General features: G+C 40.5%; 1 protein-coding gene across 3 annotated transcripts in view; it reads right to left on the minus strand.

Annotated features, from left to right (window-relative positions):
* Nucleotides 1–4,687: 4,687 nt before the first annotated feature.
* NEDD4 (NEDD4 E3 ubiquitin protein ligase) overlaps nucleotides 4,688–17,752 on the minus strand; it is a 116,951-nt gene continuing 103,886 nt past the window's right edge. For 2 of the 3 annotated variants that reach the window (XM_079767565.1, XM_079767564.1), the window contains exons 21-29: nucleotides 17,595–17,665; nucleotides 15,604–15,699; nucleotides 15,204–15,277; nucleotides 14,860–14,920; nucleotides 12,431–12,490; nucleotides 12,241–12,348; nucleotides 11,288–11,384; nucleotides 8,149–8,221; nucleotides 4,692–7,716 (exon numbers count right to left, since the gene is read on the minus strand). In XM_079767565.1, coding sequence (XP_079623691.1) covers nucleotides 7,614–7,716; nucleotides 8,149–8,221; nucleotides 11,288–11,384; nucleotides 12,241–12,348; nucleotides 12,431–12,490; nucleotides 14,860–14,920; nucleotides 15,204–15,277; nucleotides 15,604–15,699; nucleotides 17,595–17,665 — 743 coding nt within the window. In that variant the 3' untranslated portion in view covers nucleotides 4,692–7,613. Of the gene's footprint in view, nucleotides 7,717–8,148; nucleotides 8,222–11,287; nucleotides 11,385–12,240; nucleotides 12,349–12,430; nucleotides 12,491–14,859; nucleotides 14,921–15,203; nucleotides 15,278–15,603; nucleotides 15,700–17,594; nucleotides 17,666–17,752 lie in introns of all 3 variants that reach the window. The other variant, XM_079767566.1, reaches the window with a different exon arrangement.

The following is a 17,752-nucleotide window of genomic DNA, read 5'->3' on the forward strand; positions in this document are numbered from 1 at the left end:
CCTCCCACTTCTGGCTGTTCCTTTCTGATAAACCAGCCCATTCCCCGGCCCCCTGGCCTGTTCTGGGGATGATCTACCAGGGTCCTAGATCTAGTGCTTCACAGAGGGCGCTACTGCCAGCGATTCCCATGTGTTGGCTTCTGCCTCAGCTCCCTTGACCTTCAGAATGGGGCTCCCTCAGTATCCCTGCTGGAGACAACCTCAGCACTGGGGGGCAGGCCTCAGGGGTGACCTGGGGATTTAGCTTCCCTCCCCACCATCTGCATCAGATCTCTCCCAAGCCATCCCTAGGAAACATACAATCTAAGTGGAAACAGTGTGCTTACAGTGTGAACACAGCTCCCCTTTCAACCAGACCACCACCCCTAAGCTCCTAAATGTAAAGTTTGGAATTGCCACAGAACAACTGTCTCGGATGTGGTTCAGCTTTCCATAGTTGGCGCTCCGGGAGAAACGTCTTCCAAGTCTCTGGAGTTGCCTGGAGGAAGCTAGCTCATTTAGCACATCACCAGCTGCTTCTCAACTCCCTTTTGCTGTGTGGAAGCATGACCTGCAGCCACGGTTCCCATGCTGTCCAATATGGTAGCACCAGCCGTATGTGCCTATTTGAAATGTGGCCAATTCTGAGTTGAGATATGCTGTATGCATAACATACAAATACATATTATGCATTTGAAGACTTAGTACCAAAAAAAAAAAAAAAAAGAAAGAAAAGAAAAACACCTCATTAGCAACCTCAGATTGATTACGTGCTGAAATGGTAACATTTTGAAAATGTTGGGTTAAATAAAATATATTCTTAACCAGTAAATTTACTTATCTCTTCCTTTAAAAATGTGCTTCTAGCAAACCTACAGATGTCACCTGCATTACGTTTCTATTGGACAGGCCGCGGCTCAGGATGAGGCCTTAGATATGTCTCCATACACTTTCCAAAGGTTTGCAGGAGGTGCTGCATGTTTCCTCTCTCCTGCCCTGGCAATGCTTAAATTAGTTATTAGTGATCTTGACGATAACCCCAAATTCCTATCTACATTGTCCCCAGATGCCAATGGGACAAGTATGTAAATTGAGTCTCTGAGGCAACCACAGATATTGAATCCTGGCAGTGACTGAGTTCATAGAGCTTTCTTTTCCCCTTCTCACACTTCTTTTGAAGACAAGGATAAAACATGACAGAATTCCTCATAGCTTGAAGCCCGCCATCAACATATATACGCATAAGCTATACACCATGCCAACAAACAGCAGTACTGAAAAAGGACACCCAGTTGGCAACTACTCATTTATCACTGAACTTGGTCACCCTGTTGGATCATTGGATGACCATAAGATATTTCACCATCATCAAGTCTGGAAGAATCTTTAAAAAAATATTATTGATTTTTAGAAAGAGAGGAAGGGAGAGGAATAGATAGAAACATTGATGAGAGAGGAACATCATTGATTCGAACTGCTGCCTCCTGCATGCCTGACCCGGAATCAAACCACCGACCTTTGGTTCCTGGATCGAAGCTCAACTGCTGAGCCATACTGGCTGGGTAAGTCTGGAAGAATCTTTATGCTGCACTTAGGCTAATGCCCAATGACTGAGTTTAAGGAAGTCATTCATTTGGATCCTAGTTTTCAACTCCAGCATCACTGAAAATGGGGTTTGTTTGAACTGAAGTTACCCTTAGATCACTGTGCTCATTACTTCTTATTAATTTGAGAGAATATGCTTGAGTTTATCATTTATAAAATAAATGTGTTACAGAAAACTCTCAGGAAGGCATGGGATTTGCCTTCCTAATAATTGACTATTTTTCATAAGCGAAATTAAATGAGAATCTAAATGATGAACCGAGTGTGTTCATGCACCTAGTTACGGCTTTAATCTCTGATTAGCTTTCCAAAGAGAAAACTCTGCTCCAGGCTTGCCTGATTGCCCAGGGCCTTCTAGGGACCAGGGCATTTGCTCACCTTCCTTCCTGGAGATTGAAGGATGGCAAATGACCAGCCACGGTGGGCTCTAAACGGCTTTCTTCCCTTCTTGGTTCTATTTTGATTTGCACCCGTGTCATTATCCAGAACATGATTTCATTGGAAAGAATACCAACCCTTTAAATAAATAAAAAGAGCAGCTGTGACCTTTCATTTCTGTTTAAATAATAAGGAATCTCCTAAGGATGAGTTGAATCTAATTTCAGGCCCATTCAACCTTGATGCCGCTGAGAAAAACACAAACCCGCGGCTCACCTGAGGATAGTGACTTGTGACTCTACAGCAGCTGTGGTTGAACCCTACTGGCTGATATTAGCATTAGTTTATCTTGCCTTTCTCTGGCTGAGAATGAAAAACTGAACTGTGCTCTCTAAAATTAGATCTATTTAAGTGATTTTCAAACTGAATCTCCATAATCTGTTGCTATGCTTACATTGTGTGGGAAGCAACATTTCTAGGAATTGTCCTCAAGGGCTCTAGCCCCCAATCCATGCAACCTGTGAATGTGCTAAGATCTCACTTCCCTGCTTGTCATGCCTATGGCACAGCGGGACCTTCAAAAGGGGAGATTATCTGGGCGGGCCTAATCTATTCAAGTGAGTCTTGAAAACGAGAGAACCCTCTCTACCTGGTGGCGGAAGAGTACACAGAGGGGTCATGGGAAAGACCCTGAGCATAAGGATTGAATGATAGAGGGAGCCAAGTGATGAAGAATGTATGTGGCATCTAGAAGTTTAGAGTGGCTCCAGCTGACAGCTGGCCAAAAAAATGGGGACCTAAGCCACAAGGATTTGGGTTCTGTCAACAACCCGAAGGTATCATGGAAGCAGATAAGAGCCCAAATGGTTGACAACTTGATTTTGGCTTTGTGAGATAATAGCAAAGAATCCAGCTGAGCCCACGTAGACTAAGCTACTGACCTGTGAGATAAAAAATGGGTGTTGTGCTCTGCCAGCATGGCTCAGTGGTTGAGCATCAACCTCTGAACCAGGAGATCACAGTTCATTTCCTGATCAGGGCACATACCAGGATTGCAGGCTCCATCCTCAGTAGGGGGCATGCTGGTGGCAGCAGATCAATGATTCTCTCTCATTGATGTTTCTCTCTCTCCTTCTCCTTTCCTCTCTGAAATCAATAAAAAAAAAAGTGGGTGTTAATTTCAGCTGCTAAATTCATAGTACAGAATTTGTTATGCAGCAATAGAAAACAAATACTAGTACACCTTAATAATTTATTTGTTGGATTCCATAGCTTTTGTTGTTGTAGTTCATAATCCACTGAGTTTGCAAGCTGTGTGGCCTCAGGTGAATAACTTGCCCTTCTTGAGCCTCTAAAATCTGCCTCGCTGAGTTTTCATGAAGATTAAATGGGATATACTTAAATGTTTACTGCAGACCCGGGCTCTCAGCAGGATCTCAATCAAGCTCCCTCTCTGTGTGTTTACTTAGACCCCAATGTCCCCCTAAATCCGGAACTTCCTGCATGTCGTACAGTGCTGGGGACACTGGTGCTCAGAGCATGTGCATTGAATAGATTATATACATAAACAGTACTCATCAGATCATCGATTTGTCAAATGTGTTGGTAAACGAACATATTAAAAAGATGTATACGAAGTAGTCTTTGTTCTCAAGCTACCCAAAAGTGTGTAGGAGTCAATTATGTGAAAAAAAGAATTGCAATACCATTGAAATGCCATTCATGCAAGTATACAAGTATATCAAACAGCCTCTTTCCATTGGCCCAAAAGGAGTGATTTCTCAAGTGAGGGATGAAAGCATGTCAGGCAGAGCAGGCACCGGACACTCTGAGATGATTAGAGGCAGGAGAGGGGCTGGTTCGGGTGGAGCACGGGGTGCCTGAGTGAGGATGATGGAAGGTGGAACTCATATATTCAACTGAGGACAGACTGCGTTTCATGTCAACAGGTTTGGGCTGCTTCATGTTTCTGGCTCTGAGGAGCTCCCAGAGGTGTTTTGACTGTAGAGTAACCTGATCAGGTTTGTTGACCAGAAAGGAAACACTGGCGTGGGCTGGAGGGACCGCATGGCACAGAGTGCAGGAGAAGAGACTAGCAGCACCTACACAGCGTGCTAATGTAGTGATAATCTTTAACTTTCAAAAACGAAAATCTACGGAAGCCCTTTATTTTTAGGTGATGAGTGGTGTGGGCTAGCCAGTGATGGGGCTGGTTAGCACCAGAGGGGTGGAAGCAGAAAAGGCCGTGGCCTGAGTCCCAAGGAATCTCTGGATTTTAGCAGAAACAAAAGGCTGGCGCAGGGAGGGGGGTGGATTCCTTTCTAACTGGGAAACTTCCAGGTGCCCAACACGAAGGAGGCAAAGATCCTCAGTTCTGAATTAACTCTCAGAACTCCTTTTCTCATAGAAACAATGTTGTCAACAACCATCAGGTTAAAGGCTGGCCTTTTTAATGACCAGCGGGCCGTGCCTGAAATCCAGTCCATCTGTAACTTTATTATTTTGTCTTCTAGATATTTCACTAACAATCAGACTTTTGGAACAAGGCCTGCTAGTAAAGTGGAGACTACCTATGGTTAATTGTGTGTAATATATAATGATGTTAGTTCATCAGATATAAAAGCAGAGTTGTCTTGAGAATCCCATCTGTGTTGCTGCTGCAAAGGAGTAGACCAGGAGACGTCACCCAGAACACTGGCTTGGAGGCATTTCTATTTAAAATGAATCACAGTATTTTTAAATGAGAATAGAACTTTATTTGAGGCATCAAGATCTTTAAAAAATGACTTTATACTTTAAAGTATTCAATAAATTTTGATACACTAATCTTGATAATATATATAGATTTACCATATCAGATTTTTAAAAACAAGGTCAAATGGCTTAGAATCAGAACGAACTGTTTAACTTAATAATTATATGGAATAATTTTAGTATTATAAATAATGAAAACAGCATTTACTTTTCAGTGAGGATGAAATGCATTTGTAATACAATTTTATGTCTATGTTAAAATTTGTTTGATTACAGAGAAAATATTGGCTAAAATTATGTGCTTATCATTTCTAGAAAAATATGATCTCCTTGCTTTAAGAAAATGACCCTACTCCCTCTCCAGCCAGAGAATGCATTAGAGACGCTGTTCTGTCTGGGGTGAGGGGCTGTGCTGCCGGATACAGGTGTCTCCCAGGCTGCCGGGCCTCTGCTGGGAGACAGAGGGAAGATGGTCTGTGGCTGGGGGCTGGGGGGGTGAGTCTGGTCTTATTAACGCCCTGACTTATCTGAGTTACAGGATCATCCAAATGAACATCAGATGAAAAGTGAGCTTTATATTTTCTCAAGCTCTGATATCGGCTATGATATTTTACAGAAGTGACATTTAAGCACGCAGGTGGTAAAATTCTGTTTTAACAAAAATAGTTTTCACATTCAGTTCTACATAACGAGAACATTCCAAAATTTACTGGCCCATGTTAATTGCGTTGCTGATGTGGAGAAAATGGATTCTGATGGTAAGGCCCATGCATCGTTAAACATATGTATGCATGTATGTGTGTATGTATTCAGTATCAGAGATGTTCCTATTTCCTTGTTTATTAGCAGTCGGTTTATTTTTAAATAAAAAAAAAAGAATTAGAGAGTCTTCTCTGGGAGTATAGTTAGTGTCCATGCCTGATTTGACAAAATCCGATGGCCGGCACAAAGCATCTTCTGATTGTAGAATACTTCACGAAACACCTCTCCAAAACAAGGGTCTGACGCGACACTGAGGATGGGCATGATGATTCCCATCTGACAGGTGACGAAACGGGGAGCCCAGAGAGGCTGAATAAGTTGCTTCAGTTTAAACAGCAGGTAAGTGATAACATCAAGGACTACACCTGCCTGCCGATGTTGCCTGAACGCCAGTTAGCCCAAGTGGAGATGAAACACAGAGAGCAGTGATCTGCGAGCTCCTTCCCCGAAGCTGAGCTGTTTGGAAAGTGGTTTTGCTCCTGTCACATGCGAGATCTCTACCAGGCGCCAGCAGGTAACCATCTTATTACACCCACCAACTTAAACCCATAGCCAGAAGCACTTCTTACAACTCTCAGAGTATATGTACATATATGTATTTAAGAGGATTCATAACACTTATATGATATTTACAATTATTCCTAAATCCCCAAGATACCATAATGAGAAACAGGTTTAGCTTTTCCCAAGAGCATTTTCTATATCATCATTCCAACAGAAACACAGTCTTGGTGCACAATTTGGCAGGCACACTGAGACACGCTCCCTTTCACCTTGTTCTGCTCACCCCTATGATGGTTTAAAAATGCATTCACATGCTGGTAAGTTCCTTGTGGATGAGGGCTGAGCTAGATTTCTCGGGAGCTGACGACTCTCACCCAGGGCCTCGCACAGTGCTATGTGTACAGCAGACATTTAATACACGTTTGTCGGATGGAGGTGGTTTTCAGGTACTTGAATTTGATTCAAGTAGGATTCTACCTGTAACATTTTGCTAAAGAGTTTGGGAGTTATAGTAAAACATCATCACTTTCAAAGTAAACAGTATATATTTTTTTAAAAGCATAAGAAATGTGGTAATAAATTTAATACAAATTATGCATTATAGCTACTCTTTGGTTGTTTTTTTAACAAATTATTTGGTTTTATGACTAAAGTGACATACTAAAAATATAAAAAGGCAACTACAGGAATTAGCTTAATGTGTAAACATAATAAACCCTGTAAACATAGAGTTACTACATAATTGTGCAAGTGTAAAGAATGTCTAGTAAAGGCAAGTACTATACATTTAACTTAGTTCTTCGAGATGTACTTAGAAATACTGCTTTGTGGAGCTTTAGTTTAATGTGGGAAGAGGGAATTCCTTGAACTAAACTACAACATGAGAGTGATGACTACTCCGATGAACCACAAGGATATGGAGGCAAGAGGACGGCGTTAATACTTTCCACCCTCTGCAAATCTGAATTCGCTTCACATCTTATACACCACTTCATTGAGCAAAACCACATATTAACAAAAACCAAATACTTTTAAAATGAAGGAGTAAACAATTTTTTTGCTGTTATTGCCAGCGAGTCAGTTGACTAAAAATATAGTAACACACTTTCCACGACTGTTCCAAAAATGTGGGCAGGAAGGTGCATTAGATAGGGCTACAGAGGAATAAATAACTGTAGGCAGCACTCAGTATTGTGTAGTTTACTCAGTATTTAAGTCTCCTTTTCCAAAGTTGGGTTTTCCTTCTCAAAAAGCATCAAACTTCATACATGACACTTATCACAAATATTTCACAGTTATCATTTCAGTAGTTTAAGAAAGGACTGCCTGACGAATACTGGAAAAGAGGTACATGTTAAGGACACATTCACTATTTCAGGCACAAAGGACTTAGGTCCTGAAGTGTGAACTCTAAAGATAGAATGAAACAACTGTAAAAGCAACACATTCTTTTAAAGAGGATGAAATACTGGTAAAGTCATCACACTATTTCTTCTAATGCATTTTTGTGATTTTCCCCAATATCTGGGAAGGATCAATGGCTAAGTTTTAGTAGTTCCCCGGAAAATTTTAAGTCAAGATGTTGCTTATAAAAACGTGGCAGTAAAACACCCTAGATTGTTATTTGTAATCTAATCAACTCCATCAAAACCCTGAGTGTTCTCAATTGCCACCTGAAGTTTATCCCATAATTCTTCAAATGATTCATAGGGTGGCAAGTCCAGTCGATTGAAGCTGAAAAACAGAAAGGCACTGGTTATGACAGACAGACAAAGCGAGGATAAAAGACATGTTATCACTGGGGGAGAAGGAAGATACAGGACTCCCCTCAGGACTTCTTGGTAAAGTCCTCTGCCCCCACCTCCAAATGTCTGGGTTCCTCTGTCACTTTAACCTCCGGAAGGCAATGTTCTACCCTCTTGACATGACCCATCATTCATGCGACGGCGGCAACACAGGGTAAACAGTTGACGTTGCATCTCCAATGTGCAGCTACCTGGACTTCAAACTCCAACCTACCTTGGGTTGGTGTTGCTGCCTCCTCCTCCTCTTCCCCTCTCCTCCTCCCTTCCCTCCCTCTCCTTCTCCATAGCACAGAGGGGCCTTCAGTACCAAAAGAACTTTGCTCTGAGAACCTGTTCTCTCAGCGTGTAAGAATCTGCTTACCACGTATGGGCTCTTGGCAGCTTTTCAGGGGTACCCCACTGTTCAACTGTAAAAGACTGTGGTCCATTTGAGCCTATCAGAAAGAAAAGTTGCTTTGGTTTCATTTACTCTTTACAGGAAACCCTAGGCATTTCACAACTCACGTTTTCTACTGCAAAACTTAAACACACAGAGAACGCATCCAGTTGTTTTAAACTCAGAAGAAATGAAGGCTGTCCTGTGCTTGAAGGTTTTATTGCCCAGCCATGAAATGAGGATTCCTTTTCCACTGAACCACTCTGCCCCTGGGGTGAGATGTCCCAAGGTGCTTTTGCTGTTTCCTAGTACTGCATTTCTTTTTTTCTCCTTTTCAAAAAAGATTTTTAAATTGATTTTGAGAGAGAGAGGAAGGGAGAAGGAGGAGAAACACTGATGTGAGGGTGGAACATCAATCGGCTGCACCCTGCACACCCCCTACCAGGGATGGAGCCTACAGCCAGACAGGTGCCCTGGCCAGGAATCAAAGCGGCAACCTTTCAGTGCACAGGACACCAACCAACGGAGCCGCGCCGGCCAGGGCTCCCTGCGTTTCTGTGGACCGCCTCCTTCACGAGCATTTTCTTTTTTTTAGGTGTCCCACTGGAAACAGCTTTAATTTTTCTGATTACAAAATTTACTGCAAAAATTAATTCAAGAAAAATATAATGATGTTAAAATCACCTCAGATTCCACTATTAAATCTGAGTAAACATCCCATCATGTATCTTTTGTGCATGTGCATATAAATAGAATGTGATTACGTTATACATGCGACATTTTCCTTTTATTTTGGATATTTTGATAAACACTTTTTTCCTTTGATGTTTTCACTTCGCTCTTCCTCCTCTAATTCTCAACCTCCTCCAACCTCCCGGGTAATCAATGCTGACAACCCAACATGTAACCTTCCATACTTTTCTCCATCCTGTTTTTAAAAAGCATTGCTTTTCACACATCACAATTACGTTCACAGTTATTAACACTTCAGCACGTTTGTCATTATTTGTTTTCCAGAATACGAAGTCTTATCTATTTCCCAGCCTCTTCTCTCAACTGAACAATCCATTGGGAAGACTCCCTCTAAGTCAATCTATATACACTCAACATAGTTTTCACTGGCTAGATAATATCACATATTAATATTAATATCTTGTAGCAACATCGTCCTTTGTAAATACAAAAGAACTTGAATTTATATTCTAATACTAACATCTCTGGCTGTGTGTGGGGGATATTTTCCTCAAATTCCAAAGTTTGTGAAATCAGTGGCTGGCTGTAGGCCTGGATGCAGAGAAGAGGGAGGTGGAGGTAGAGATGAAAAGGGTGTTTGCCATGATTTTCTCTACGGAATGGCTACAGCATAGCAGGAGAGGCGGGAAAGGGAGTCAGGTGAAAACACCAGCAAGACAAATGCCAAGAAATCCAATTAGGCAGGGAATGAGCACACTGACTGCAGCAAAGCTCCCTCGCATTCTTCTCACTGTGGATGGTTATTCTAGATCAAGCATGTCAAACTCAAAGGCCAACATGGGACAAATAAACGAGGCATGCAGCCCACGGGCCGTGAGTTTGACATGCTTGTTCTAAAAAAGGGGCAGCAGCTGGACAGGTTCTGCCAGCAAATATTGATGAAGCTTAACAAGGAGATAGGTTTCCCAAGGAGGAGACAGAGGGGGCTAGCAATCCCATCAGGCCGCAGGAGCTGTCTATATGCCCGGAAAAGTCAGCCTAGCAACCACCTCGGCAGCAGTCAGTATCCTCTGACTTCCCCTTCCATGAACAATTCTAATCTTTGTTGCTCTGAGTGGGGCTCCACTCCTGGCAATACTTTCTCTGAATGATTTATTCTTCTTGGTATCTTTATTTATTTAGAGAAAGAGAGAGAGAGAGAGAGACAGAGAGAGAAACGTTGATTTGTTGTTCCACCTATCCATGCACTTATTGGTTGACTCTTGCATGTGCCCTGACCGGGGATCGAACCCACAACCTTGGTGTATTGGGACGACATTCTAATCAACTGAGCTACCTGGCCAGGCTTGGTATCATTAAAAGCAAATAAATGTAATTCCAATAAACAATATGTTAAGATATGAGACAAATTGATGTGCTCTATATCAGAAACAGTACGTTTTTTCCCTTCTTCTTCTTTTTTTTTTTTTTTAACCTCTAGAGCTATGAGGTTAATAGACCAGAAAATAGTTTGATAGGCTATATAGAATTTCACTTTAACCCTGGCCAGTTTTGCTCAGTGGATAGAGCATTGGCCTGTGGACTAAAGGGTCCTGGGTTTGATTCCAGTAAAGGGCATGTACCTTGGTTGCAGGTCTATCCTCTGCCCTGGTTGGGGTGCTCGTGGGAGGCAATCAATCAATGTGAGAAATCGATGTTTTTCTCTCTCTCTCTTCCCTCCCCCCCCCCCTTCCACTCTCTCTAAAAATCAATGGAAAAATATCCTCGGGTGAGGATTAAAAAAAAAAAAAAGAGCACAGAATTTCACTTTATAGAAAACTTAATTAATAGTTATTCTAAATAGCAAGAGATAGGTGCATCCTTATCCCCAGTCCGCCATTTCCCACAAGGCTGAGAAATAGTAGCCTAATGAGACTCTCCACCCTCCAAATCACGCCCCCGCCCCCCCCCCCCAAGGATTCCATGATCAAATAACTTTAAAAAACCTGCTTTTTTTTTTTTTTCCACAGTAAAGGCTCTGAAGAAGACCCAAAGAAACCAGTTTAACTTTGTGTAGCCCAGTACTTTCCCGTATGTATTCTACTATGACACTCTTTGCTGTTTGTTGTACACTTATTAACATTCTGTGGAACTTGACATGCTGCCCTAAACTCACCACAGGCAACGCTTTTTCCGTATTGGAAGGAGAACTTCAAAATTCAAGGAGGAAAAGTAACTCAAGTCACTTCATATTCCAGTTTTCTCCTTTGCTATCTCATTAGAAGGTGTACATATATTTTGGCCTTCTTGAGTGTATCTAATTAAATCATTTAAAAACCTTTTTTTATTAAGCTAAATGTCTGTATGAATGATAGGGGCTTGAAGACTAATCAGCCATGACAAAGACAACTGGCTTTGCCCCATTTTTAAATGCTGCATGGAAAACCCTTACCATATAGTTCGGCAAATCCATTCATAGGCACCCGAGATGTGCCAGTGACGAACTGAAGTAATCTTATTCTTTTTTCTGAATCCATCATTAAAACAGCCTGAATAACATAAAAACAGCATTTAAGACTTTCACTGGGAAAAAGGTACCAAAACTATCCGAAAAGTATGCTGTCCGAATTTCGTTAGAGCATTACTGACCACTTAGTAAATCTGCATGTTTCTTTTAGTTAACCTTGTGTTTATGGGTTGTTTATGAAGTTCTTGAAAACTTTGTTTCCAAGGCTTATAAGAGAGTAAGCCTAATAAAGTGACCAAAATCTCTTCTCAGTGAGTCATGGTTTTTAAAAATTATACTTATTGATATTATTGAGTGGTATACACATTTCTCCATACGACTGAAAATCACATTTAAAGGAGCTACATAGGAGTCCTAGACCCGTGGTCAGCAAACTGCGGCTCGTGAGCCACATGCAGCTCTTTGGCCCCTTGAGTGTGGCTCTTCCACAAAATACCATGGCCTGGGCGAGTCTATTTTGAAGAAGTGGCATTAGAAGAAGTTTAAGTTTAAAAAATTTGGCTCTCAAAAGAAATTTCAATTGTTGTACTGTTGATATTTGGCTCTGTTGACTAATGAGTTTGCCGACCGCTGTCCTAGACAATACACTGCAGTTTATTACAGGTTCTCTTGAAGAGTCCCTTCTTCAATAAGAAAGTAAGTGCCCATTTTAGCTGTCACTGCCATTTGCTAGATTCTGAACATTTTACTTACTTACTAGTATCTATAAATATGGATGGAGGTTGTGACCATACCCAGAAGGTAGATGTATATAGTACGAAATCAAAGATACCTTTTGCTGGTCTATATTCTGTCTTATGTATGAGAAAGTAGCTAGTATAGTTAAATATGATCGAATCTATCGAAAGTAATTTATGAAAACAGAAGCTTTTGATTACCTTCCAAAACCACTGGATGACTTGATGATTGACGCTGTAGCCATTTTTGTACTTGGTGTGTTCTCTCCAGTCATTCACATCGACATCTCCCAACCCACACATCAGAAGCTACATAATCAGAAATGTCAAACTGTAGATGAGAAAAATAACGAGCACCAAAGTTCCGTTTTAAAGTAAAAATGTTTCTCACCTCTAGCTCATTTTCATCAAAAATTTTGATGAGATCCTGTGGTATTAGTTCAAAAAATCCCTAGAAGAAAGAGTGGATTTAAAAACCTGGTTAGCAGGGTCAATGGGCTATCCTCTACTTCAGCTCCTGGGTGCTTCTGGAGAAACCCCACATCCACATAGATCCCACCATGACACATTCATGCTTACGTCTGTCTATTTCACATTTTAGGTTCTCTGCTTCCTGATAGCTAGGCCTTTTTGCCTGATACAGCACAAGACCCATAGTCAGTGCTCAATACTGAATAAATGAAAAGTTATGTGATACAGACTCAACAGGAGATTTTAAGTTGGCTTAAGAAATGGGTGCCCTGACAACAACCCACCTCTCCACTCAACCGAGATTTCAATATTGGCGAGAAGCTGTGTGTCCCTAGTCTGTGCTCTCAGAGATTCCTCAAAGTGGCAATTTTAACCTTTTGCACGTGGATGTCGAGTGTGACTCGACACGGTTAGCATTAGAATAAAGGAATCGAGAAAAAAGCAAGCGAGTGCAAAGGGTTAAAGCTTCCCTGTACTCCTCAAGCCTCCCCCTCCTCCATGTCACCCCTTCTTCACAGGAGATAATTTCTATTTGAGAGACACATAGAGGCAATGATGCAGGATGGAATTCACTCAACCTTCCACCTCCCCATGTACAGCCAGCACCAACATCCACATGGCCTCCTTCCCACTGCCGTGGAGAGAGGTACCACCCCCTCTCCGCGCTTCACCTGCTTCCTCAAGGTCACCGCACTAAACCTCCTCCTCTTTATCAGCTTACTCTTTATGCATTTAAATGCGCTCCAGCCATAGCTACGTTAAAAACAAAAGAGCAAACACCCCTTTCTTCTCTTCACAGACAAGCTCTTGACAGTGTTATATGTTATCAGATCTATTTGTTCACCTCCTGTCCATCCCTCAACCCACTGCAGTCTGACCTCTACGCCACTGCGTCCCTGAGGCCGTCCTGGGGAAAAGTCAAAGCAACTTTGCGGCTACATCCAATGAGCGCTTTCTGATTCCGTGTCTTATTTGACTTCTCTGCAGTATATTGTTGAAATCATCTTGGTTCTTGAAACTTGGCTGTTGATGGTTTTGCTCTTAGTCTCTGTCTGCCTTTGCTAATTCCTTTGAAGTCTCCTCTTCTCACTGTCCGTCCTTCAAACGTTGGTGTTCCCAGGTTTCCACATGTGGCCATCCTCTCTCACCCTCCTGTTCTTTTGAATTTTCCATCTGATCTGGTCCACAGCTCCACTACACATTCACAGACGATTCCCAAATCCATACTGCCACCCCAATTACCCATCCTTCAATCACCCTATGCTGTGGATCTCCCCTCCTGAAGACCATCCACATGCACCCACAGCACCACTTTCTTGGTTCCTAATCCATTCTTCACCTGGATTCTTTCCCAACTAGACCTCTCCTTCTAATTTACTGCACATCATTTCCAGAATGGTCTGACTAAAGTGTACATTGCATCTTAACACCATTTCCCTTCCTCTCACTGGACTTCAGAGAAAACTAACAAACAGGCCCTTCACAACCTGGTTTTTGGCCAGCTCTCCAGGTTTAGTTTTACCTTTTGCGTCCTCTTTTCCAGTATTGGAATTGCTTGTCTGCTGTCTAATGTGTGTATAGTCCGTCTCAACTGCTGCCCTCTCAGAACTGCATTTCTGTGTCTGGCCAATCCCTCTAGTCCTTCCCTGTCCCACCTCCACTCTCCCCACTCTGGTCTCTCCCTCTCTTCTGGGCCTCCCTAGCACTTCAGGCTTGCGTCTGTTCATTTCAAGTTTTAGATTCTCTGCTCCCTAATAGTACGGCTTATGTCTTTTTGCTTGATGTAGCACCAGACAGTGCTCAATACTGAATAAATGAAAAAGTATGTAAAAAATATTTAACAGGAAATTTTAAGTTAGCTTAAGAAATAAATGCCCTGATAATAGCCCAAATGTCTACCAGTTGGGGGAAGTTTAAATAACTTAAGAATTAATATTATGAATAAAATGCAGCCATAAATAATGACAGCTATATCTCTTGACATGGTAAGATCTCCAATAAATATGTGATAAGAAAACAAGTCACAAACCAATATGTAGAGTGTGATCCCATACAGGAAAAGAAACAAATGGTGTATCCCACTATTCGTACAGCACTCTGGTTCCTCAGTTCACTAAGGTCATTTAAGGTGAAAGGAGTGGGACAGGGAAAGGTAAGGGCAACGGGAGGGGGGACTGTCAAGGTTTATTGCATGGATCTCTTGAATGATTGAGTATTTTGTTAATATAAAAATATAATTAAATTGGGAAGTCATATGCTAATTTTTCTCAAATATGAGAAGCCCCAATATTTACAATTTATGGATTATACTTTGATATTAAAGAAAAGCAAACAAAAGAAGATGAGTACCTCTTTAAAAGCAGCCATTTGCTTCTGGATTCGATTCACAAATCGCCACTGTATTACAAGGCTAAAAGAAACAAAAGAAGTCTGTCTTTTTCACACAAATCAAGAAAAAAAAATTCAAGGCATATTTATCCTTTGTAGAAACAAACAAAATAAAGACTAGCTAAGCCCAAGGTAAACCCTGAATCTGAGTGGGCGATTCAGCATTGTTAAAGAAAGAGAAAGTGACACCATGACTCTAGCTACTGGGAAAGAGAGATAATGATAGAGTCTTCCTGGAAAGAAGTACAAAATTATTTCCAGCGAAGTATTTACTAAGGATAGCAAAACACTAATGAAATACTTACTAAATATATTCCTTTTTGTTCTTATTGGTGACAACTATTTCTGATCCACCAACTTTCAACTCATGCTGATGTGTCTAAAATAAAGTATGATACCTTCATATGTTAGTTTAGTGAAAAAAAAAATACATATTATAGTTATACCAGAAACCTGGTGTTTTAAATTAAATCCATTCAAAACTAAGAAAACTTAAAATACTAGTTTTACTAAAATAAATACGGAATGAGTCAAATGTCAAAGAAAGCAGAAATTCTTGCTGAGAGACAGCTTTTGTTACTGGAAAATAAATTTAAAAATAGAGCACAGAAATGTTTTGAGTATACACATTATTTAATGTCCAAACTTGTTATAACATTTGTGTCATAATTCATGTACCTTTTTAATTCATCAAAGTTTACAAACCTGTCCAAAAAGTTCTTCATCTATGACAAACCTGAGGTCCAGTTCTGTTGGATCATTTTCAAGAATCCATCTTAGTGAATTGTAATATTCACTATCCTAGATAGGGAAAATTACATATTTAACATTTGTGTACATATAAAAAGAAGACACCTGCACCTGCAAAGGAAGTATACTGAGAGTCTGAAGGAATAATGGGACCAAAGGTGAAAAGGTCACTGGACACCTTTTCCATACATTCACACGTATTATAAACTAGTGGCCCGATACACGAATTCATGCACATTGAAAGGAAATTAATTAGAAGAAATATTTTAATATCACTATTCACCCTTTCTCTATAATAGAAGTGTCAACCAAATTCATGATCGACAATGACAGATTGAAATACACGCGTGCTATTGGCGCCAGCAAGAGTTTTATGTGTATCGTGCATGCGCAGTCAACTTAGCCTTTTATAGATATAGAATAAACTTGCTTAATTAGACCTGCTTTCTGATTTAGCTAAACTTTTTCCAGCCCAGTGAAGCATCCCAATTTCTCTTTCAGGTAATTGTCAGCAGCACAGCAGTAAATATCAACACAAAGCAGATTATTATTGTAGATCACGCAGGAAGAACAAAGGGTAAAATATTTAACTGCAGCAGTGTTAGACTATATTCTGTGCAGTGAGAAAACTTGAAGCCATTTTCAAGGTCCACCATTTTTTACTTCTTTTCAGTCGGGTCAAGTTTCTAAACTTTCTAAATCTCTGTTTCCTGGCTAATGAGAAAAAAATAGGATTCCACTGAGTCTCCTATCTACCTACTCCAGGACTTCTGTGAGGATCAAATGAGATGAGGCATGGGAAAACGCTTCACAGACATTTGGTTAAAGTGTAAAATGTTTCCACCTGGCTATAAAGCAAGTCGTGTTCCTGGGCTGAAGACACTGCAAGGAGTCTAGTCGCTAGGGAGAGGAAGCTGGGCGTTGCTACATGATGTCATTACCCGACGGACACTTAGTATATTAGCCTTTTATTTATATAGATAGAGATGGATGACTAGTATGTGTGAGAGAAAAAATGTATACATCACTAGAGTGGGGCCTGCTTAAAAGTTTAGAACTTAATCTCTGTGTGGAAGTAGTGGAGGTAAACATTTTATTACCCAGTTAAAGGTCAATACAGCAGCTTTCAGATGAATCCTACCTTCTATGGCTATCCAGGAGCACACAGCACCTTTCTGTGGCCTGTGAGACTGTGTGTGTACTGTTTAAGTAGCAGTGGGGAGGCTGTTATTTATACCTGGTCCACGTTATAGAATAACCTCAAATACAGAATCTCAATTAACCAACTCAAGTAACTGTACAGCCTTATGATTTGTAAAGAATTATACTGTTCACACTGATATTGTGTCACAGGAAGGGAATACAAAGTGAACTTGGTACTGAGGAAGAGGTCTTGGAACCCATGTGTACACGGTGTTTGAAGCTATTCAGCATGGGCTATGGTGAGGGATTTAATCCTTATGTTTCTGTTTCTTTGTAGTGGCCTAATCTCAAGGTCTTGCCTTTGAACTGATATTTTGAAAACATATGCCATGCATGATAAGTGATTACAATTCAAATATTGATGTGAGAAATACATTAAAATGTTGTTCAGCATATTGAAGTATTTAGGGAGAAGTTTACTGATATCTGCAACTTTCTTTGAAATGTATCAGAAAAATAAAATGGATTGATGGATAGAGGGCTGAATAGGTGTGTGATAAGTAAGTATAGATAAAAAGCCAGTAGTGGAATCTGGATAGTGGCTACACACATGTCCACTGTAAAATCTTTTTATCTTATTATATGTTAGAAGTTTTTCATAATAAAATGTTGGGGGAAATGTTCATTTATATTTTGGAACATTATAATCTATTAATTTCTTCATCTTTAAAAGCTAACTCTTTAAAATATTCAGTTGCCCGTTAAATTATTCTCTCTACATATTGTAAGTGAAAATGACATACCACTGATTCCATATCATGAAGTGTTATTGGTTTGTGTAGCATCATCTTGTAAAAGGGGCGGATGAAAAAACCTTGCAAGAAAGCAAATATTTTTTAAATGATTACCAAGTGAAAGAAATCAGATCATCACATTATAATTACATTATAATATAATAATT

The sequence above is a fragment of the Cnephaeus nilssonii genome, assembly GCF_951640355.1.
Source record: "Cnephaeus nilssonii genome assembly, chromosome: 4".
Classification (NCBI taxonomy): domain Eukaryota; kingdom Metazoa; phylum Chordata; class Mammalia; order Chiroptera; family Vespertilionidae; genus Cnephaeus; species Cnephaeus nilssonii.